Source organism: Aulostomus chinensis, chromosome 3 (assembly GCF_037954235.1).
Source record: "Aulostomus chinensis isolate RoL2024-O1b breed Wild chromosome 3, RoL_Achi_v1.0, whole genome shotgun sequence".
In the NCBI taxonomy this organism is placed as follows: Eukaryota; Metazoa; Chordata; class Actinopteri; order Syngnathiformes; family Aulostomidae; genus Aulostomus; species Aulostomus chinensis.
In genome coordinates this window covers 26,169,480-26,191,718 of record NC_141322.1, presented here as the reverse complement: position 1 = coordinate 26,191,718, position 22,239 = coordinate 26,169,480, and the positions used below count along the sequence as shown (strand labels likewise).

The following is a 22,239-nucleotide window of genomic DNA, read 5'->3' as shown; positions in this document are numbered from 1 at the left end:
ATCCTTGAAAATCATCAATATTTGGAGAAATCCCTTGAGGTGTTCCAGAGATATTTTGTTCAATGATTAAAGTATTCAATTAACCTCGCCCCCTCTTGATGTCTTTGGACTGTGGGAGGAAGCTGGAGTACCAGAGAGAACCCACACAGGCACAGGGAGAACATGCAGAATCCACACAGAAAGATCCCGTGCTCAAGCCAGGGCTCAAACCTGGAACCTTCTTGCTGTGAGCGACAGTGCTGAGCACTGCACCACCGTGCCACCTGTTGGTGGTAACAGTGAGCACCAAAATCTTTTCAGTTCATCCTTCAGTCCCATTGGAGTCTCAAGCATCTTTATTTTGGGGGTCCTAAGCTGGAAAGTTTGAGAACCCCAGTCCTGGGGTGTCCTCATGATCCAAGATATATCATTTGATGGGCGGCACAGTGGTGCAGTGGTTAGCACTGTCGCCTCACAGTAAGAAGGGGACCAGGTTAATCCAGACTCTAAATTGACCGTAGGTGTGGCTGTGAGAGTGAATGATTGTCTGTCTCTATGTGTTGGCCCTGCAATGGACTGGTGACCTGTCCAGGGTGAACCCTGCCTCTCGCCTGAAGGCTGCTGGGATAGGCTCCAGCCCCCCCATTAACAGAATAAGCAGTAGAAAATGGATGGACGGATGGATGGATGATATAATTTGATCCGACCGCCACTTGATCCTTATAGCTTGACCGTCTGTATAGTTGCACCAAATTCTATCAACACCCATTCTTTAAAAAAAAAAAAAAAATTCTTTGATAACTGCTAACACACAAACACATGCTGGTAATCACATGACACTTATGGAGTGATCAATGAGTGTAAGTGAACAACCGACCTGATGAGATACTTTTTGTTGCTTATCGTACCATATTTTACCCCTCAAGTTTGGCAGCGAGTTCTGTGTTCTGATTCTGACGCCTCCGTCAGTCTACCACCCTCCCAGTCCATCAGTACTGGTACTGTGACTCTCCTCCTCTTCCTCCCTGCATCTCCCTCGCTGCCTGTCTGGGTCCTGACTCCTCCCTGCTTGTTCTTGTTGTCCACTCAGCCTCCCTCTGGTACTTTTCACCAGAACAGTGTGTCTCCTCCACTCACTCCGTCTCAATTCTATCCCTGAAGTACCAGACAGAAGAGCAGCCTTCCACTTCAGGTAGGAGTCATCTTAAATAGACTGTTCAATATCATACATACCAAATTACCTGTATGATTTTATTGCAAAGAAACAAAGATGATTAAAATTTGAACTTTTGTTTGAGTGTTCATTAGAACTTAAAGAGTTAATTTTATTGGAATATTTAAGAGGTTATTCAACTTCAAAAGCGACAAGTTGTACAAAAGTCTAGATTTGAGAAGAAGAAAGTCACGAGATAGGAAAATAAACTTTTAATAAAAAACAATGAATTAAGAAGAACAGAAAAATATTCAGAGCCGTCTTTTGTTCTTATTTAGGGTCAGTATCTCCAGAGATTAGTTTTTATAACATTTTTTGTAACCATGCTCAAACTACTCATCTTGAAAATGTGGGGTTATTTGAGGGCAGGATTCTTAACATACGTGAAAAAACAAATGAAATGAGAGGAATTTCCTGTTTATCCAGGGCCATCTAGTAGATTACTGCCATTGAGTGTGGATCACAACCCCTGGCCTGATGCATCTCAGACATCACATGATATCATCACATTTCTTTCTGTATGAGGTAGTTAGATGATAGATTTAATGTGGGCTAAAACATAGAAAACTAGGGATTCTCCTTTTATAGGTATGAAATCTTGCCTCAAGAGTCGCAGATGGTCCGTGTCTTCCAAGCAACACAGTGACCTCAATGCAGTGAATGAAAAAAAATGTACACAAGAGGTTCTCCTGCTTGCTCACAGAATGCCTTTCGGAGGGGGAAACAAGTGTGGCTGCTGCCAGAAAACTGTCTACTTCGCTGAGGAAGTGCAGTGTGAGGGGAAAAGTTGGCATAAATCCTGTTTTTTGTGCAGTAAGTATTTAATTTCTCAGTTAATCAACCGTATGTTTCGACCGACTCCAACTGATTAAACAACTGTGAAAAGTGCCAGGATGGAATGTAGAGTATTTGGCACCAGGATAGGAAGCTGAACATCCATCCACAGGTTCAGTCCTTATTTGGAGGCGGTGGAAACATGTGACAAACTTTTGGTCTTCCTTATATGGCAGAGGAAGGTTAACACAGTCTAACTCACGCACACCACAATTATTTATCTGAGCCAGCTAACTTCATGATGGTGCGCCTGTTAATCTTCCTAAGAAAGTCAATGTCACAGAGGTTTAGTCTTCCTTATATTTTCCTCAGAATGTCAGTTTGTGGTATTAAAAGCTGAACATTGCAGGGTAAATATCAAGGTACGTGTCCTTTGCTGTAGATTTGGACAAAAACAGGTAAAGTCATGACTGACTTGTATCCTCATTATTTTTCTTTTTACCTTGTCTTAAGTGGTCTGTAAGAAGAACTTAGACAGTACAACAGTTGCCGTTCATGTGGATGAGATCTACTGCAAGTCATGCTATGGCAAGAAATATGGTCCAAAGGGTTATGGCTTCGGAGGAGGAGCCGGCACTCTGAGCATGGACACCGGAGAGGGACTTGGAATCAAGCCGCAAGAGTGAGAAAACAGCACTTTTCCATTTAAAATATACTGCTATGAATTTTAATGAACCTTATTGAGACAGTGCAAACAACTTGTCAATGTGAGGTAATAGAAGAAACATTCTATGCAGTGCTCATAGCCCCCAGCAATATCTAAATGTCACAGTGCTCCTTGTTGGTTTGTTGCCTCCCTCAATTGAATTCACATTACAGACTTCTACTCTGATTCTGTTGACAGGCAAATGCCGCATCGCCCTACAAATAACCCAAATGCCTCCAAGTTCGCCCAGAAAGCTGGTGGCTCAGATGTGTGTCCACGATGTGGCAAAACCGTATACGCAGCTGAGAAAGTTATCGGAGGAGGAAATGTAAGGAAGATGCCTACTGTTATCATGGTCTGAAGCCAACTACATTTGCAATAAAAGCTCGATTGATTTTTCAGCTCTTGTTACAGAGAATGATTGAGTCTCAATGCTTGCGAACTCTCTGCTCTCTCTTCAGTCCTGGCATAAAGGCTGCTTTCGCTGTGCAAACTGTGGCAAAGGACTTGAGTCCACAACCCTTGCTGACAGAGATGGAGAGATCTACTGTAAAGGTCTGTGTCCATCAATCCATGACAACGTACATCCAGAGTTCTTCCTTAAACAGTGTTTCATTTTTTCGCAGATATATCATCATTGCTTTGTAAATATGGTGCATATAATGGCAATGCACTGACATGAGGGAATTGAAAGTAGTGCTGTTACTTCCCATTTTGTCCACTTCCTTATAATGAAGAGTCTTTCTTTACGTGCTGAGCAGGTCATGTTCAGTGGGTTTTTTGAGTAGTCTTCTGAAAGCAGCAGCCAGCTACAATCTAAAGCAACACCGTGAGAACATTAACGAGAATTAGCTAACAGTAGAGTCGCATGCAGACACTCGGTGAGGTTAAAACTGCTACACAGCTCAGTAAAGCCGTGGGAAACTGCAGTAAGTTGATCATCACCTGTTCCTTCGACCGCCATCTTTTACATTACACATCTGACAAATTCTTGTAATTTTAAAAGGATCTCTTATCACCCCATAAGCCACCTGACCACCACAGACCTTGTCTCAGTTCTTGTAGACGTCTCTCTGATCTCTTCAATTCAGTTCTTGCCATCCTTCTTCTTTGTGTCATATAATAAAGGCAGTGACCCCTAAGATAAAAGGGCTGCTTTCAAGACAGTGTAATAACGTGCTTTCCTGTTACAGGTTTATATATTTCTTAAAAATGGTTTATTTGCTGATGTTTTCAGTTCTATTTCGAAACTTCTCATTGATTCACAGGTTGCTATGCAAAGAACTTTGGCCCCAAGGGATTTGGATTTGGCCAAGGTGCAGGAGCTCTGGCTCATTCCCAGTAAAGCTTGAAGCCGCTGCCCACCTGGGACTGACATCTGGCGCTCTGATATCATCGCTTCCAGCATCCGACCTTCAGTCAATATCCAGCTTATCTTCGTCTGTCATTCACTCTAGCTACAGGCAAAGTGGAATGAAGTCAGCCCACAACTCACAGCTTTTGTACATCTTCTTCACCAGCTAGATTTTGCTCCATAAGCTGCTGTAGAGGGTATACATTTTCAGGGTTAACAAATATATCAAAGTTTAATATATTTTAAACCAGAATACGAAAAACACTCAATTCCAATTATGTTTGGATGTGCCCATTGTAAAAGACAGAACTGATTTGCCAAATGTTCAGCACAATCATGTTCTGGATCAGAATGTTGATGTTTGAGAGCAAGAATAAATTAAGATCCACGTGTTTCAAGACTGTCAGCAGTCAAAAACAGCAAAGGAAGTCTCACACGAGGCTCTGTCTTCACTCAAGCCAAAGCCTTTGTCTGTGAAAACACACATAATAATACATATCTGTAAATAACTGCCGAGACACAAAATAAATATCTGACATCTTTAACTATTCCCTGTGATTGCTAGGGTTGCAGCAATATGCCATTTTGTAGTTTGCACACTAAGGTTTATCACTAATGCACTTGCAGCAACACACTTCCCTTAAAAAAAGGGGTTTAAAAGCTACTGTGTGGCACTTATGTCTCCATCTTCTGGCAGTGATAACTATTACAAAAAAAAAGTCTTCACCACAGCCGACATACTGAGCATCAGAACCTCTTGCAAAAAAGACTTGTTTCACCATCAGAAGCTCATCTATGTGGTCTGATAACATTGGGACCCTCGAGAAGAGCTGCATCTACATAATGTATCTGCATTTAAGTTAGCAGCACAGGGAGGATACTCACTGCCCACACAGCCTGCTCAGTATGAATCTTCACACCAGTGTGGGAATATCATCACAGATGCAAACTCCATATACTGTGAAATGGAGAGAGACTAACCTGGTGGTGACGAGCTCCATGAGCATCATGTGAGCTCATTTTGCAAGGACAAGAATGTAAGGGACAGTCATTTATACATAAATCATATTCACCTTTTGAATTCCTTTTTAAGTCGATGTAAACGATGATGGTAGATGTGTAACATCATGCAGCGGAAACTTGATTGTTTCTGAGTTTGAGACAGTTATCATACAGTGAAAATATCACACCGCCGCAACCCCTTGACAGCTCAATGTACTCATACTATAATTTCTCCATCAGAAAGGAAGAAGAGACAGGTCAAATTTTCCAGGTTCACGCCATTGTTCTTTAAAGGTTATGATCTGATGAAATCATGGTGATGTTATATCTGGTGTGGCTGCTATTCAAACAGAGCCAGAGTGCCAGCTGTGGTTGAACAACAGAGTCACAGTGTTCAGGCCTGTCTCTGCCTGTGCCGGGGGGTTGGCAAAATCAGAGTCCCCGACAGCTGTATTTTTTGTTTTTTCCACTGAGTACTACAAAGATAAGAGCAGGCTTCTCTCAGACATTTTTTTTTCTCACACATTTAGACTGCTGGACCAAAATTAAAACTAGTGGAACAGGAAAAGGCCACACTTTGCATATTCCTGGCACTGACTGGAGGGCATGTGAGTCATGCCAACAACTGATCTAGGTCTGGAGAGCAAACAAAGTGCAACACTCAAGACCTAAAAATCTTTTTTGACACGACATATGTTGGTTATCGTCACAAGGGTATACAGTAAACTCATGTGTGCTACAAATGTCAAGCTGTATTTAAATTAGCCCCAGTTATACAAAGTAATTTCTGTAGTTCTCCGTTTATCCACCAGAGGCGTCTAATCTTAGAGTAAATATACAGTAGTCAGGTGATAAAAAGGCTGACAATTGCTCAGGGCCTCGTCTGTCAAAGCGTCTGGGGGAGTTTGTGTTTGTTTTGAGAGTCACGCCAAATAAACATTGCTACAAATTCACCTGTCAACACTGGCAAATCCGAAATATCTTTGTGTGACCTTCCTGACTCGGGTATATAGTGATGGAACATTTCCCTTTTATGTGCCCATGACTACATTTCAGAAACAATTCAACACAGAAATACAAGTATCAAGAATGCAGAGGTGTGGCTTTGTGGCCTTCAAGTAAAGTAGCCAATCCTACCTCTATAACGGGGATTCCCAAAGTGTGAGTGCGCAAGCTACCACTAGGGAGTGCCCAAGATTTTTTTTTTAAAAAGGTGATGGCAGTTTGGAGTGTATTTTAAGTGGGATTTTCCCCACATAATAAAGACGTGTACATAAACATTTCGTTTGTAAAATTTCAAATTAAAAGCTGACATATTAATTATAAATAAATGCAGGCTATTCAAAATATACCTCATTTTAAGATGAAATGTATAAGAAGTTATCTTCTATGCATTGTCATAACCACTGCTCTGTTGTAACACTTCCCAGAATATTGCACAACTCTACAACCACCTCACCTATTTATGTAGAAATTGCTGATTAACTTTGTGGACAGGAAAGCAATATGGAGACTAAGTGGATGAGAGGACAGCTAAGAGTGCCTCCCTAAACAGGAGGGATCAAACTCTTTTCCCACAATGTCAAACACTCCATCCAGCAGCTCGAGGTACCTTCCATGCACAGTTGGCAATATCAATCTCACACAGAACATTAAAGGAACTGGAGACAGTAGAAGTGCAACCTTACAAAACCCTGGGAAAACCCTCTTGTATTATCATTTTGTCAAAAATGAAACTCAAACCTTATATGAAATTTTTGTAGTGCCAACTACATCGTGTATATTTTTATGTGTCTGGACAAACATGGATGAACTCTGAGGCAGTAATTCCAGTTTGGATTTGACATTGACAAGGTGCTTATCTAGATCTCTACCTTAGCCAAACAGTTGCTGTGATTGTTGCACACCTCCATCATGTCCTTGTGGACATTTTCCCACTTCTATGTTGTTTCAAATGCCTGCCTTAAAAAAAAAAAAAAAAAGAGCACGAGCAAAGCAAATTACTACTCGCAATGAATGAATGTCTGCAGTGCATAGAGAAATGAACTTACGGAGGTCTCACCGTGACATAATCATAGTACGCTATTATTCCTCAAAACTTTGTTGTACTGTTTCATTGTTCCAGCTCAGTCAAGACTTAAAAGTCTCTGATCCTGATTTGATTTATGACACTAGGATCCAAGCTGTTGGCTCATGGCAGCTGATTATAATTCCATAGTATATATGGCAGCAGGATTAACCAAGTGTCTGCTGGACTGTCTCCAGGAAACTGCACACTGATTTAATATATGCAGATACTGAGGGATTATACAGTAGTTTACAGGACTGTCCTTTTCACATGCAGTGTAAAAAAATACATTAAGTCTCTTTTACCACCAGAATTAAAAAATTATCATTTTTTCTTTTAACATCTGATATGAAACATAATAAACCACTGCATCAGCCCGGCTGCTACGCCTGTAGCTTTCCCCTCACACATCATCATCACATGACAGACAGGACTGCTGTGTAACTATGCACCATCGCCATGTGACCAGATTTTACACTGGATAAAGTTTGCATCATTGCTGCTCAAACTGAAGATGACTAAATCTCTAGAACTAACAGGACATGGGCAGGAGGATTAATTTAAGGACTTACTGTCCTTGAATGAGTGAAATGAGCACTTAGACGTGCGCGCGTTCACACAAACACATTTAACTGTTTTTCTTTGGCTCTGCACGCACGACTCCACACAAACTAAAACGCAAAGAGTACACAATCAAGGTTCAAAGCGTGGCTTCGTCACATGGTCCAGCAATTTGTCTATGTTTAGTTGGAAGGCCTCAGCCAAATGTACACTGGAAACTGCATTCCTGCCTTAAAACCATGGCTTAGCATTGTCCGCAGCTATTATCCTAATCAGACCAGGGGGCCCTTCAGGCTCAAGAGGGAAGAACATCCTAAAAACAGTAACATTAACTGTTTGATCGACATTTGCTTGAAACTGGGGAAAACATAAGATGTTGCATGTAGCAACTATCTGTTGACAAAGCCAAGGAACAAAAGCTGAACCTGCCAAGGGCTTTAGATGGTTTATCTGCTCAACTGTTAACAACCAGCAACGACAAGGATGTTGTTTAGATGTTGTTTATCCTGACACACACACACACACACACACACACACACACACACACACACACAACTATAAAGAGGGAGATGTCAATGATCTGTCACCACAACACAAGCATTTACAATCAGTTATTCCAAGACCACTCCTTCTCATGAGTGCCTGTGTGTGTGTGTGTGTGTGTTACTATTTAAGTGTCCTTGTGATTGGGGAGGGGGGCAAAGGGGAGTATGAGATAAATTTCCCGGTGTGCTCTTGTCTCCATCACTTTCTGTCTGCCTGCATCCAAAGCATCATCAAAGAAAGGTAAGCCAGGGTATTGAGCTAGATAGTATCGAGCTAGTTGGTATCAAGCTAGTTAGTGTCAAGCCACTTCGCCTTGGTTTGAGCTGAAAAATAAATTTTAAATTGTATTCTACAATGGATTTGATCCAGTTGACTAGATATTTACAGTATTGCTAATTAGAATATCTGCCTTGAATTAACTTAATAAAAAAAAATTACTAATGCTGATACATCTGCTACCATCATATGGTAATTCACCAGACAGAAGTTTTGTCTGTTTGGTTTCTGGTCCGTGTCCAGAAATGTGCTCCCCAGAGGGGCTTACTAGTTTATTAGTAAATATATAAACATATGAATCCGACAACAACAAAAATTCCACTTAAAAATATTTTCTATAACTTTAATTTTAACCTTTGATAAGATTTATTGTAAAACTAAGAGAGATCTTGTTATTTCAAACACGCGGTATTGAAAAAAAGTATTAAGGTACCAATAATTTTGATGTGCTTACCACTAATGAAGAATGTACATTGACAAACTAATACATCCTAATGGTATTTATCATTGAACATATCAGTGAACGGTATTAGTACTCAATAGCCGGGGGGGTCTAGCTATATTTGAGACTTTCTCCCTGGGGTAGGAGGAGGTAAAAGCAGGAGATATTATCTGGAGTAGCTGCCATGTCAGGGCCTTGCTTCTCCGTGTCTGCCATCACTTCGGCTTTTGGCAGAGGAGAATGCTATCAGCGCTAAGGAGGTGACAGGTTGATTTTGCCCAGCAGGCCTTTTTAAGTGGAAGACATGAGTGAGCTGGATAAACAAAAACAGAAAAAAAGGTTGGCCATTACAACGCTTCATCCATTAGTAATTCAACAGATTGCTGTCCAATATTTTCTAATGGCATAACGAACAAAAGTAATGGGGTTAACCTAAAATAGCAGGTCATTCAAGTACCGTGTCTCTATACTCTATTCTTGTAACACTATAGTGCAAGAGTTTGCCGTGGAATGTGCTAATAATGGAGCTAAAATGGAAACCATAGCTCGGACCCATGGGTGCATTAGCCCTGTCAAGCCCTTCAGAGGCTAAAGGCTTTTATTTTTGTCTTCCAGGGGGAACTGAAATAGCCGAGATGCCTGAGAAAGCGTAAGTGTATTGTGTTTCTATTGTTTCCATTCCTCAGTCGCACAGGTGAAGTTGGATTTATTTATAGGTGGCGATCAGGAAAGATAAAAAGGCTGTTATATGTTGATGTCATTACCATCTACAACAGAGAATTAATGTTAAGCCTTGTTGTCTTTACCTTTGTTTTGCCTGCTTACATATAAATGCCCACCCACAGACCAGAGGTAAGACCGAAATTAAATATACTGAATTTTCATGTCTGAATCACGTGCTCAATAAAATCCCAATGAAGAACTTTACTGTCATTATGCAGAGGAAATCTAAAATCTCAGCTTCTCGCAAGCTCATGCTAAAGGTGAGTCCACATCTGTCATATTTGCTACAATGGAAAGAAACATAAACTGAGCTGTTAGATGTGTTTTTCATGTGGTGTTACAGAGCTTGATGGTAGCTAAGGCCAAGGATGAGCTGGAGCAGGAGATGTTAGAAAAAGAAGAGCAAAAAGCAAAATACCTGGAAGAAAAAGCTCCTCCAATACAGACCAGCTGCATGGCCCTGGCAGAACTACAAGTAAAACACACACTGGCTTCACTTTTCTCTCTATTTGCAAACTGAAACACTTTAAACTGCATGTTAAGGGATTCAGAAAATATTCCTCTTATTTTCTGTGTAGAAATTATGTGAAGAGCTGCATGCCAAAATAGACATGGTGGATGAGGAGCGGTATGATATTGAAGCCAAAGTCTTGCACAACACGAGAGAGGTAAAATAACACTAGCTACCAAAAAATTATGACCGTTAGCACCGTCTTAAAAGTCAACAGCAAACACTTAACATATGTCAAAACATCAAGAAAGTCTCTCTGTACATTAACACATTCAAACACATGTCCAACATCTTACCCTCTACTTTCTCCACAGATCAAAGATCTGAACATTAAGGTGTTGGATTTGCGAGGGAAGTTCAAGCGACCCAACCTTAGAAGAGTGAGGGTCTCAGCTGACGCTATCCTGCGCTCCCTCCTGGGCTCCAAACACAAGGTGTCATTGGATCTGCGAGCTAATCTCAAATCAGTCAAGAAGGAGGACACTGAAAAGGTGAGTTTGGCATTGAAGAAGTATTTCTTAAATTGCAAAAACAAAATGAAGCACAGGTGAGAAAGTCATTCCAGACTGGAAACATACTCATCAATGTCCTGCATGCAACAGGAGAAGACAGTGGAGGTGAGCGACTGGAGGAAGAACGTGGAAGCCATGTCTGGCATGGAGGGACGCAAAAAGATGTTTGACGCAGCAAAGGGCACCAACCAGTAAACAGGTGTTAATAAATAAAACCCCAGGCCTTCATGTAATGTCAAATACCATCACATTTAATGCAAATTAGTGTTGACCATCTGCACAACCCATTAATTCATTTACAACAATCAAGGATGCATAAAATGGAAATATTATTCAGTGTTTTTCTTTCTCAAAGGAGTGTTCCAGCATGCTGTCACTGAAATAAACAGTTATTTTTCCGCACTCTTGACTTTTCATTGCTGCTTTGTCTTGACACCCAACAATCAATTGCTGCTGATCCCACACAGCTGGTTCTGCACACGCATTTCTCAGGGAAAAAATTTAAAAGGTGACACACAAACACAAGCGAAGTCAGATAATTGCTGAAGATATCGTTGACCAAGACCTGATTTTAACGTTTTCATGTGTCAGGACAAGAGGGCCCCACATGCACCAAGCTTAGCTAAGACACTCATAAGAATTGTTTCATGGATGTACTTTAAGTTTTATCTGCATCTCTGTGGACCTTAAAGCAAATCACAGTAACTTTTGTTCAGCTGTAGCGACAGCGACCTCTACTGACCAGACTGGTAAGTACAAATATGTATTGTGCTGATATCTGAGCAGTGAGGGCAAAACACAATAATTTCATATACACTTTGCTTTTGGTTTTTGTTAAGCTTCTGACAAAATACAGCCTCATATTTTAATCGAGCAACTTCTCTATTATTTTAATCCACCAGATGAGTTCTTACTGTTGCTTTTAAACTTTATTTTTAAACAATCAGAATTCAGCAGATAATTGTGAATATTCACACGTCAAACAAAGCCCTTTGGTCAAGTTGGCCAACAAATAACTTCTAATTTTACCTTCTGGATAAAGTGCACCTGAATTATAGCCAAAATGATCAAGGCTACTCATTAGCTGCAATCAGCTAAGGAAGAAATTTCCAACAGACCATATCCAAGCCTTTGACCGGCAATTTCAACGAAATACTGAAGTAGGTTGAAGTTAGAAGCTAAAGAGGGGGTAGCTACAAGCTAAGCTAGCACAGGCAGCTAGCCAATACTTACAGCCACGTTAGCTTGGTTAAGTCCTGGAGTAATAATTGGTGTCTCAGGTTCGAGGGAGGAGGTCTGCCTCGGCCTTCAGACGAAGACGGACGTACAGACAACTCCATGCTCACCTTGAGGCCGGGGAACAGCAGCAAGAACCCACAGGGATACAAAATATATCAGACACAGCTGTCCCGTCCACTCCTCTCGGGACTCCGAGGACCCCTGCCATCGTCATGCTACCTGGGCGAACGTTACCGCCATCATGTCAGGATACACAACTGGAGTTGTCTTCCTGAATGTGTAAAGTTTAAACAATCTGACAATGAAGACTTCTATGTAACATATTTATAGTTCACACCAGGGAAACGTTAACGAGGGACGCTGTCATACTTCTTTCTTTCTTTCTAGCCTTCCACCACCTTCTCCCTCTCTTTTCTTCTTCCAACTTTCCGAAGCTATTGATTGAGTCTTCGAATTTCTGACAACAAATGAGCGGAACGCACATGTTTCTGCCACAAAAAGTTGTGTGTTCTTTCTTAGAATGTCTCTGGTATAAGGTTTACGAATATAATTGCTTTTTTTCTGGGGGGAAAAAATTGTAAAAGTATCAACCGGTGATTTAGGGATAGACAGTACATATGAATAGAGACATAAGTGCAGGTTATATTGATATTAAAGCCTAGAAAATACGTAAGATTTAATTAATCTGTCTGTCTTTTGCTATATGGAAAAATGTATCTGGTATTATCTGCAAACCATGACACACGTATGCATTATAACGCCCCAGAATTGCGTATTGTCTGTCAACAGAGTATCAAATTAGTTGATATTGTTTTAGATAATTAGTTAACCCTTACAGGTAGAGAAGAAAGTGCTTTGGTGCATCTTCTTCAGTTCTCGCTTCAGCCACACGGTGGCGGTGTCATCTCACTTAGGTCTGCAGCGATCAAAGCTGTAGGTTCTGTGTAAAGTAATGCCTGACAGACATGGAGACTCGTTCGAGCTTAGATTTCTTGTCAGAACTAGTGCCATTTCCGGTTTAAATGGTATTAGAAGACTCAAGTACTTCATTGTTGTTTTTAGTTGATTCAGGCGGTGCCAAATGGGTGCGGTTGCACCACCACAGTCTGGGAAATTCATAAGTCAAAAGACAGTATTAAGATTTCAATTCATCCAAGTTACCCTCACTTCCTGTTTTACAACTTTTGTTGTAGCCTGTTTGATAGTCTTATCAAACCTTTCACTGAGTGGTTTTATTGAGTTAAGTAATAAAAATGTACAAAAAGTACAACCCAGTCTCCACTGTTACTGACCTCTCGTTGCATGTGAGCGATCCATCCGTGTATAGAAGGCAAGATTCGCCAAGGTGTTGATTAAACGAAACTTAAAATCTTTCAGAAATGTTCATTCCATTCTGCTCTCTCTCCACCAATCAACTCTGAGATTTTGAACTAGACGTGATAGTGCTGTGGATAAGGTGAGTTTGTTTCATGAGTGTGACCCGCTGCTTGTGGGAGTTGGCAAGTCAGCTGGCTAGTTACACCAGATATTGTGACACTAGGACCAATTTACTGACAAATCAGAGTGTTTTGATATAATATTGAGGTTACTCTCCTGACGGCAACTAGAAACTAGGCTGGGAGCAGAGGAGGTCTTTGACAGGTCGAGGCAATCCTCACTGTTGGCTCAGGTTCCTTTTTTTTAAGATTTCCATAAAAGTAACTACTACAGTAATTTGAATGATGCTGATACCGTGAGAGCAAACCAGAACCTGTGTGTTGAAGTATTTTGTTGAGTAATTCTTCCTGGTGTGTTTGGTGAGAGAGAGGGTAAAACTATGCATCCTCGCTGTCACCCACACGTCTGCCACTGCCAGCCAGTGACTGAGACGACAGCTTCATGTAATTAATAGCTTTACTTTTCTCTTCTTCTAAGCGGTGTACTCATGGCGAAGCATTGTAATTGGACTCCACCTGGTCAGCTCTTTCCCAAACTTCTCATGCTTCACCAGAGTCCCGGCCTGAAGGCATCTATCAGTTGGATTTGAGAAATGATCTGTAACTGGTAGCAGGAAGTTTGTCTGATGTAACAAACATCATTTGATTTAGGTCAAAATGACTGTGTCTTCATGAGATTTACGGCAACGTAATAAATAGTAAATATGGGTTCTGGAGCGTCACTTCGTGGACACGGGAAGTGAGATCCCACCACAGTACTCTGCTGGGGTGCAAGTATCTGCTCTGCTTGCAGTTTTAATTGGGGTCCAAGCACTAAAGTGCCAGGGGCCGAAAGTCTTTGGCGAGAGGCGAGACGGGTCAGACAGAGCCAGTAAACTTCATTGAAGTCGTCCCATTCTGTGGAAGCGGCACAACAGTGCAGTGATTAAATATGTAATTGTCCCTCTGATGTTTATCGTTTTTCTCCAGTTACGAGATAAGATAAACCTTTATTCATCCCTCAGTGGCAAATTTCAAATACACATGTAATATTGTGACATAATTGTCACTAGATTGTCCGGCAAATTACGTGTATAATTTTATTGCGATGCTATTGATGATGAGGGTAAAGTGGCATCATTATTGTATTCTAAGGTACTCTGTTATACCACCTTCCTTCAAAGACCTGCTAGACTCCCTGTTGCCATGGACATGACACTTTCCAGCTCTGCTCCCCACCAATCGGCTCATCTGTAAACAAGGTCAGAGCCAGAGCCATTTCCAGTTAAGGGAATAAATCACTCCTGTCGCATATTAGTGTGAAGTTCAATAAATGTTTGCTGATTGACAAGAACAGTAAACTGTATTTTCATTTCCTCAGAAATGAGATGTGCTGCAGCCGTGCCTTTGGGTATTTGTGCACTCAGGAGTAGGTTTACATGGATTATTTGTAACCTCCCTCATGTCTGCCAAACCTGGTGTACTTTTGAGAGCAATAATCCTGCGTCGCTCAGTCCAGGGTTTACAATGTAAAAATAGGCAATGCATGTCCATGGAGAATGCATGTTTTCCCATTCTGGTTAATGTCATGTGCCATCTGTTTGCAGGTATGTGCCCACCCATTGTAGACATGGGCAGCTTGCCGCCATGTGATCCAATACTGGGTTTAAAAGCTTAAGGCCCCCAGAGAAAGCCGCAGTGTACAATTGCCCATTGAAGCCCATCTGAAGTACACCTCACACTCTCTGGGTAAGTCTGGGCTCTTCTTACAGGATTTTAAACAGTAAATGCAATGTCACTTATTCAATGTTGTGACATCAAATTGGGATTATTCCATGTTGTTATGACGTTGTTGTTGACGCAGTATCTATAACTGTACTTTAATTGATCTTGAATGTACAGGTGCTTCATCTTCACGATGTCAGACACTGAAGAAGCCACACACGAGTGAGTGAATACATGATTTCTCTAGAGAGAGAGAGAGAGAGAGATGCCAACACTGATGGATTCAACTCTAACACAATATTTTTGGTGTTCTTGTTTTTTTGTTTTCTTTCAGGGAACAACGTAAGTCAATCCATCTACTCAGTGAACTCAGCATATCTGCTTGATGAACTGTGATGGATGTATGATTCCCATTCTGCAGATTCATGCAGGTACATGTTGTCACTGGCTAGATGCCACACTGCTGCTTCGCATCGATATGAAAGTAAAAGCATGGGGAATGCATGTATGCACGACACCATTGCATTTATCCATCATGTCTTTTTCAATTACAAAGTCACAGCTAGGGTATCTTTACCTCTCTTTGTGAAGGAGAAGGGAGTTGTCGTCGTATCTTCACTCAATAGAAATAATATCGATGAACTTTGCTTGTGATCAGATTCGAGAGGCTGGTTGTAATTTTTTTCTGTCACTTTGTTTCCTGCTTTACACACTTGAGCCTTGCATTAAAACATTCTTAGTTACTTAACACGCTGCATGCGCTAAGCTGCTGGCTTCACTGTGCAGTATTCTGTATTTTTGGCTTGCCGGTGCCACTGTAGAGGCAGCTGCTGTCCTTGAGGTTTTTCTACCAGATTGACCTTTGTCCTAGCAGTCAGTTGTCTCTGTTTGAGACTGGAGATCCTTCACCTTGTGTAAACATCCCAGAGGATTTGTCCATTCAGTTTAAATGGTGCAACAAGCAGCCATCAAAGAAGTACGGGTTTGTTCCTCTATTTCTGTCTCCTTTGTGTTTCTGTCCATGTGGGACCTACTGCCTTTGAAAGCAGCACCTGTCTCTCTATACAGTCGAGACGGTGTTAGATAGCAGTGTAGGTCACTATATTCTCATAAGAGGACCTTAGGGAAGACAGCGACACAGGCACAAAACCCACTTTAGTTTTTGTGCCTGTTAGACCTCCGCTAAGTGCAGGTTGGCTGACTCTCTTAAGGGCAAAAAGAGGTCAAGTTTCACCCTGTGGCCAAAGGGACTCTGACTCAAAGCTTGGTGTCAGTTTTTCCCAAAGCAACCCGGTGAGAAACAAAATGTTGAAGGGGGGAAAAAAAAAACAGAGTCGATGCTGGTTTTGCAAATCCAGTTTGAAAAGCCACATGCAAATGTGGGGAGGCTAGAAGTTACATGGCCCAAAAAAACAAAAACCTTTTTTCTTGATGTATCATGTCTCTGCATGGCTTTTTAGAAAAGTAACATTTATAGAGTAGATCACATGCAGAGTGTGATGTGGTGATGCGGATCTACATAGAAAAACATTTTAAAAGGTTACATGCAGCTGAAGAAGGTGGGCAATAAAACAAATAGATAATCAAAAACGTGTATAAGAGGCATAAATAATGAGAGACTGTTTTATTGTGTGCTTGCTAACTCTAAATGCTTGCTTTGCACAGAAGAAGAGGAGGAGGAGGAGGAGGTAGCAGAGGAGGAGGAGGTAGAAGGTAGTTCCGCTTATGCTAATATATACATTTAACACATACATATAATACATTTCAGATTTAGTAGATATGATTTTATTTGCAACCATCTTCTGTGACGACTCTCGTTCTTGGCGTACATGTGTAAGTATATGAAAATAAATGTATTGTCACTGCACCATTAAAGCCACGTACCTCTGAAATATCAAGAGAGAAAACACCACGGCATCAGGTTAATGACAGTATTTCAAGATGGATAATATACAGAAAAACAACAAAATATTCTGTGTTGATGATGAACTGTGATAATACAAAGGGACTTATTGATATTGTGTTTAAACCTACATATCTATTTATTGGTATTTATTTATCTTGAGCAGTCTAACCAAATGTCCTTCTCAGTGTCTTGTGTGGCTGATTCTTTCTCCCACCATTTAAAGGAACATGCAAACATTTTGGGAAATGGGACGGTTAACTGAGCCAGACAAGGAGATGGATACCCTCCTCTCCTCTGTGCACGCAGTAAGGAGCTAGAGACTGACTGACCGCTAGTTAGCTTAGCATAATGCATGGTAGTGGATGGAAAGTATTAGCATACCGCCGTCCTACGTCATCAAACAATTTCCTCATTGGACATTGCCTGCATTGATTTAACTGGAGCTGTGCCAACATTTTGCTATGAAATAACAGTTCCAGGTTACTAGGCAGTGTATTCTTTTAAGTCAGACAAGTGGCTAACTACTTTCCTCACCGGACGCTGTGATTTCTCCTCAAAAACCCCACTTTAACTTTGAAAAACAAACAATGTGTTATGTTATGTGTTTTTACATTTGCTGTTGACAAGATTTATTGATGACAGATGTATGCTAACATTTAGCACCCACCAAGCTAAGTAGGGACAGAGAGAGAGAGAGAGAGAGCTCTCAATTCCAGGTAAGCAGCATTTCGTCCCCTCTCATTCTTGAATGGCATCATCAGTTACTGAGGCTTCGCTGTGTGCCAGAATGTCACAGAAGCACTTAGCCTCATTACACACATCCTGCTAGAACATGCAAAAAAAAGAGCTGCAGAGTGGGGGGGAGAGAGAGAGAGAGAGAGAAGGGTCTCAGCTCCCTAATGCGTGCAAAGAAGCATCAGTCTTCTTGGCTCGCTCTGGGGAGAATAGATAATACGAGAATTTCCAAAGCAGTTGGCATGTTGCTTTAAGGAATGAAAGAATATTAATTGATGAGAAGAACATTTCGTCTCTATGAGCCAAAAGGTAGCATGACTAAGAACAGACGGCACATACGTTATCTTTGATGAGGAGACTTTCTCTGACACTCAGAAACATGTACATGCCTGCATACCTGTCTGGTTTCATCTCTGACAACGAAGTCGATATTTGTCTTCATCAACGGCTCAGTGTCAGAAGTCAACTCCATCATCAATGACAGCTATGCCTACCTTCAAATTAAAGATATGAATGTCTGTCTACACATTGAAAATTGCATCAGGACTTGCTAAACCTGAATCATTGTAATTTTTTAAGTAAATGTTTAATTTGTGTTTTCTGTGTTTGATTTTAAAACATCATAAATCTGTGTATCAGTCAACACAAAGATACCAGCAAATAAATAATGAAATCTCTTTACTGTATAGTTTTTACTTTTTTTTTTATCTGAATTACTGCATTTTTTTCTTGAGAAGTACTCAGAGAAAGCAAATACGCTCAGGGCGGTTCGTCCTTCACTTGACCCAGGTTTTTCTCTTGTCCCTCAGGGTTTTCAAGACTCTCATTTACTCTTCTCTGTCTGTCAGTGCAAGCTGTCAAATATTTTTCTAACTTATTTTGTTCTCTGACCCTTTTGTCTGTCAACAGATGCTGGAGAGGAAAATGAAGGAGGTATGGACAGGCTTGACAAGTGTAGAATTTTTGCATGAGAACAAAGAAAAAGCTGCTCTGTTGTTGTTGTTGTTGTTTTTTGCACCTGTTGGTATGATAAAGTTGTTGTTCTTGTTCTTTTGATGGATACGTAGAAGAGGCAAAGCCCAAGTCCAAGTAAGAGCACAGTTTCAAAATACATACATATCCCCAAAGTAAAACATAAATCATTGAGAGAGAAAAGTATTTCCTCCTGTCTGTCTTCCTCAGGCCTGGTTTTGTACCAGGTTTGGCACCTCCCAAAATCCCAGATGGAGAAAAAGTTGACTTTGATGTGAGTTTATCTCAGGACCGATCAAAGTTACACCTGCAGGCAGGTCTTTGGGCTGAACATTTTAGCTCGGTTTCTTCTACGTACTATAATTTCAGGACATTCATCGTAAACGAATGGAGAAGGACCTGACGGAGCTCCAGACTCTGATTGAGGCTCACTTTGAGAAGCGCAAGAAGGAGGAAGAAGAACTTCTTAGCCTGACGGATCGCATTGTGTGTCAACGCAGCATTTCCACAATGGTTTAACAAAGGAATGTCATTGAGTCAAATCTTCTTTTTTTTTTTGCATAGGAGAAACGCCGCTCAGAGAGAGCTGAGCAGATGAAGATCAGAGCTGAGAGAGAAAGAGACCGGCAGAACAAACTTGCGGTATTTAAAGGAACACACCAACATTTATGGGAACTTTACTTCCAGGTCATCTTCTCCAGAGCAGGACAAGGAGATATCTTCCTTTCTGTCCTCTGTCAAGGAATTAGGGAACTGAGATCAATAGAGACCAGCTGACCACTAGCTAGTTAGCTTAGCGTAATGAATGTTTTCGGATGGGAAGTGTCAGCATATCTCCATCAAAAGTTATCATATTAGCGCTTTTGGTAAAATGGTGTTTGAATGTAAACTTTAACTAGGATTGTGCATGAAATCTAGTATGAAATAATTCAAGATCTAGAGATACTGTAATTTAAGTATATCACAATAATAACAACATTGCATGTATAGAGCGCTCAAAAATACTTTTACACACAGTTGGGTAATATAATTGATATGATACTCCAAAGAATTATGCATCAGTTTAAATTACCTCATCCAATATAACAGTGAATTTGGATTTTGAATTTTTTTTTTCCCTTTCCAACAGGAAGAGAAAGCAAGGAAAGAAGAGGAAGAGGCCAAGAAGAAAGCAGATGATGACGCGAGGAAGAAGATGATTCTGTCCAACTTGAGTTTCACCGGATACAAGGTGAACATTTGTTAGCTGTTAAAGTGTCATGTTTGGATGGAGGATTAAAAATACAACACATGGCTGCATGTGATCTGTTCCTGACCCACAGACACAGACCGGAACGAAACGACAAACGGAAAGAGAGAAGAAGAGGAAGATACTGAATGATCGACGCAAGGAGTTAAACATCGATCACCTGAAAGAGGAAAAACTCAGGTAAGTTACTCAAGAAAAAAAACTAAACAGACCCAATACTTCTTTACCACTATCAATATAGTCCTATTTAATCCACAGTTGAGAATATACGACTGCTTTACAGGGAAAAGGTGAAGGAGCTGCTGGACTGGATGCGCCAGCTTGAAGCAGAGAAATTCGATCTTCAGTATAAGTACATGAAGCAGAAATATGAGGTGACATGAATACATACATACATACAGGCATATATGTATGTATATATACATACACTCTTCTTGTATCATTTCAATTACATTTACATCCACGACATGTCTTCTGCTGCTTTAGATGAGTGGTATTACATGAGTTCATTTGACGGTATTTTAAACTTTGCGGTGGTTTAACTTGTGAACATGTCTGTGTGCAGGTCACTGTGCTGAGGAACCGAGTCAGTGACCATCAGAAAATGTAAGTGTGTTGTGTTGTGGGTGATACAACTGCAAATTCACAGTACCACTATTATTACTGTATATCGTGTATACATTACCACAGGAAAGCAAGTTATTACTGTTTGTTGTACTCAGTACAAAACCACTAAATGTTAGAAAATGCTGGAACCAGAAATCACCCTTCAAGTCGTAATGATCAATTATTCTCCTCTGACACGGCTGTGACCTCATGTCTGTAGCTCCTCCGCTTTCAACTTTCTCTCTAACCTCCAAGTATCAGTAGCAGCTGCTGGTGCCAGATGCCCGACTGCAGGGATGTTTTCTAAGTAAATCACACCAGACAAGAAATGGGGGGGGGGGGGGGGGGGGGGGGGGGACAAGAAAAGAAAAGAAGCAAATATCAGAGGTGTTTGAAGAAGGTGCAGGGGAGGGTGTCAGATCTCCAGGTGCATTATGTTTCATATGTCCAAACATATGCACTCGGTCTCACAGGGGAGAAGAGCTGTAATAGACCAACAACAGCTGAGAGATCTCATAACGGCTATGTGCTGGTATCAGTGTTAAGGCTCACAATAAAACAGTGACCCACCACTGATGCCATCCAAGTCACGCAGAACCTTCCAGCTCATCTCAGGTCGGCCATGTGACGATGGTGACTCAAAACAAAACTCTACAACTTAAGACTTTGCCTTGGAAGCCACTAATATCCTGAGTGGGATTTCCTTTTGGACTGCTTTGTATTTTGGTATAACATATTCAGTTGAACCCCGCCTCTCGCCCGTCGACGCTGGGATAGGCTCCAGCCCCCCCGGGATCCTTAATGTAGGAATAAGCAGAAGACAATGGATGGATATTCAGTTGAGGCTCAGAGGTAGAGTGGCCATCTAGCAAGTGAAGGGTCGCTGGTTCGATCCTCATGTCCCCTGGTGACCATGTTGAAGTATCCTTGAGCAAGATACTGAACCCCTAATTGGTCCTGATGGCCCTGCGACAGACTGGTGACCCGTCCAGGGTGAACCCCACCTCTCGCCCAATGTCACCTGGAATAGATTCCAGCCTCACCCCCCATTAGGGATCATTAGAGATCTGATGGAACTTATTTTACATGAATGTTCCCCCTGAAATGATATGTATCAACAGAGAACAGGAAGTGATAAATAGATCGCAGCCAACTGCAGCAGCTCAGAACACAAGGCCCCTTTGAATGGAACATGTAATGTTCGGTCTGCATTACAGGCTATGTGGTTGGTGTGTGTGCTGACTTCAGCTTTATTCTCAGTTCAAAGGGTGGCAGGAGCAAGCGTGGCCTGAGGAAATAACATCGGAATTGAGGGAAACTGGCAACACGTCTTACATCCGTGAAATCACAGAAGTCCAAAAAAATGTAATGAAGACTTCTGAATACTTGCATGTAGAAATCATTCTGAAAAACTCCTGTCATGTTTTCACTTTGACACCTGTGAAGGGCTTGTTGGGTTCATCTGCAAATATTAAGGAGTTATCAGTTTAATATGGACGATGAAGGCTCCTGTACCTGAAACAATGAAAATATCAGATTTGGTGTCGTGAATGAGATGCACTGCCACAGAATCTGTCAGTTCTAATCTGAATTTTGTCTAGACTTGTACGTTTCAGTGTTTGCAATTAAACCATCTTCAACATCCAGGAATGTGTCTTCGCTTTTTTTTTTTTTTTTTTTCTTGTGGGAACTCTGGCATTGGCACTTATTCCATTGCAGTTATTG

At 41.1% G+C, this 22,239-nt stretch overlaps 4 protein-coding genes across 4 annotated transcripts in view; 3 read left to right on the top strand and 1 right to left on the bottom strand.

Annotated features, from left to right (window-relative positions):
* nav1b (neuron navigator 1b) overlaps window positions 1-12,200 on the bottom strand; it is a 76,840-nt gene extending 64,640 nt beyond the window's left edge. Inside the window, exon 1 of the mRNA XM_086199976.1 lies at window positions 11,901-12,200. The gene's annotated coding sequence lies outside the window, so the exon portion shown is untranslated. The remainder of the gene's footprint in view (window positions 1-11,900) is intronic.
* Window positions 1,015-5,545, top strand: LOC147268425 (cysteine and glycine-rich protein 1-like). The gene is made up of 6 exons (XM_086199975.1): window positions 1,015-1,171; window positions 1,896-2,005; window positions 2,480-2,648; window positions 2,871-3,000; window positions 3,134-3,227; window positions 3,941-5,545. The coding sequence occupies exons 2-6, from the start codon at window positions 1,897-1,899 to the stop codon at window positions 4,015-4,017; spliced, it is 579 nt and encodes a 192-aa protein (XP_086056101.1). The 5' UTR covers window positions 1,015-1,171; window position 1,896; the 3' UTR covers window positions 4,018-5,545.
* LOC147268424 (troponin I, slow skeletal muscle-like) lies at window positions 8,348-11,062 on the top strand. Its single transcript, XM_086199981.1, has 7 exons — window positions 8,348-8,443; window positions 9,537-9,570; window positions 9,767-9,904; window positions 9,988-10,119; window positions 10,223-10,312; window positions 10,470-10,646; window positions 10,758-11,062. Exons 3-7 carry the CDS (start codon window positions 9,836-9,838, stop codon window positions 10,860-10,862), a joined length of 573 nt encoding a protein of 190 aa, XP_086056107.1. The 5' UTR covers window positions 8,348-8,443; window positions 9,537-9,570; window positions 9,767-9,835; the 3' UTR covers window positions 10,863-11,062.
* On the top strand, window positions 11,220-22,179 carry LOC147268422 (troponin T, cardiac muscle-like). Its single transcript, XM_086199980.1, has 15 exons — window positions 11,220-11,416; window positions 14,929-15,070; window positions 15,224-15,268; window positions 15,381-15,477; window positions 16,712-16,759; window positions 18,597-18,620; window positions 18,755-18,776; window positions 18,870-18,933; window positions 19,029-19,145; window positions 19,224-19,301; window positions 19,789-19,890; window positions 19,982-20,088; window positions 20,192-20,282; window positions 20,474-20,514; window positions 21,775-22,179. The coding sequence occupies exons 4-15, from the start codon at window positions 15,432-15,434 to the stop codon at window positions 21,812-21,814; spliced, it is 780 nt and encodes a 259-aa protein (XP_086056106.1). The 5' UTR covers window positions 11,220-11,416; window positions 14,929-15,070; window positions 15,224-15,268; window positions 15,381-15,431; the 3' UTR covers window positions 21,815-22,179.
* The last annotated feature ends 60 nt before the right edge of the window (window positions 22,180-22,239 follow it).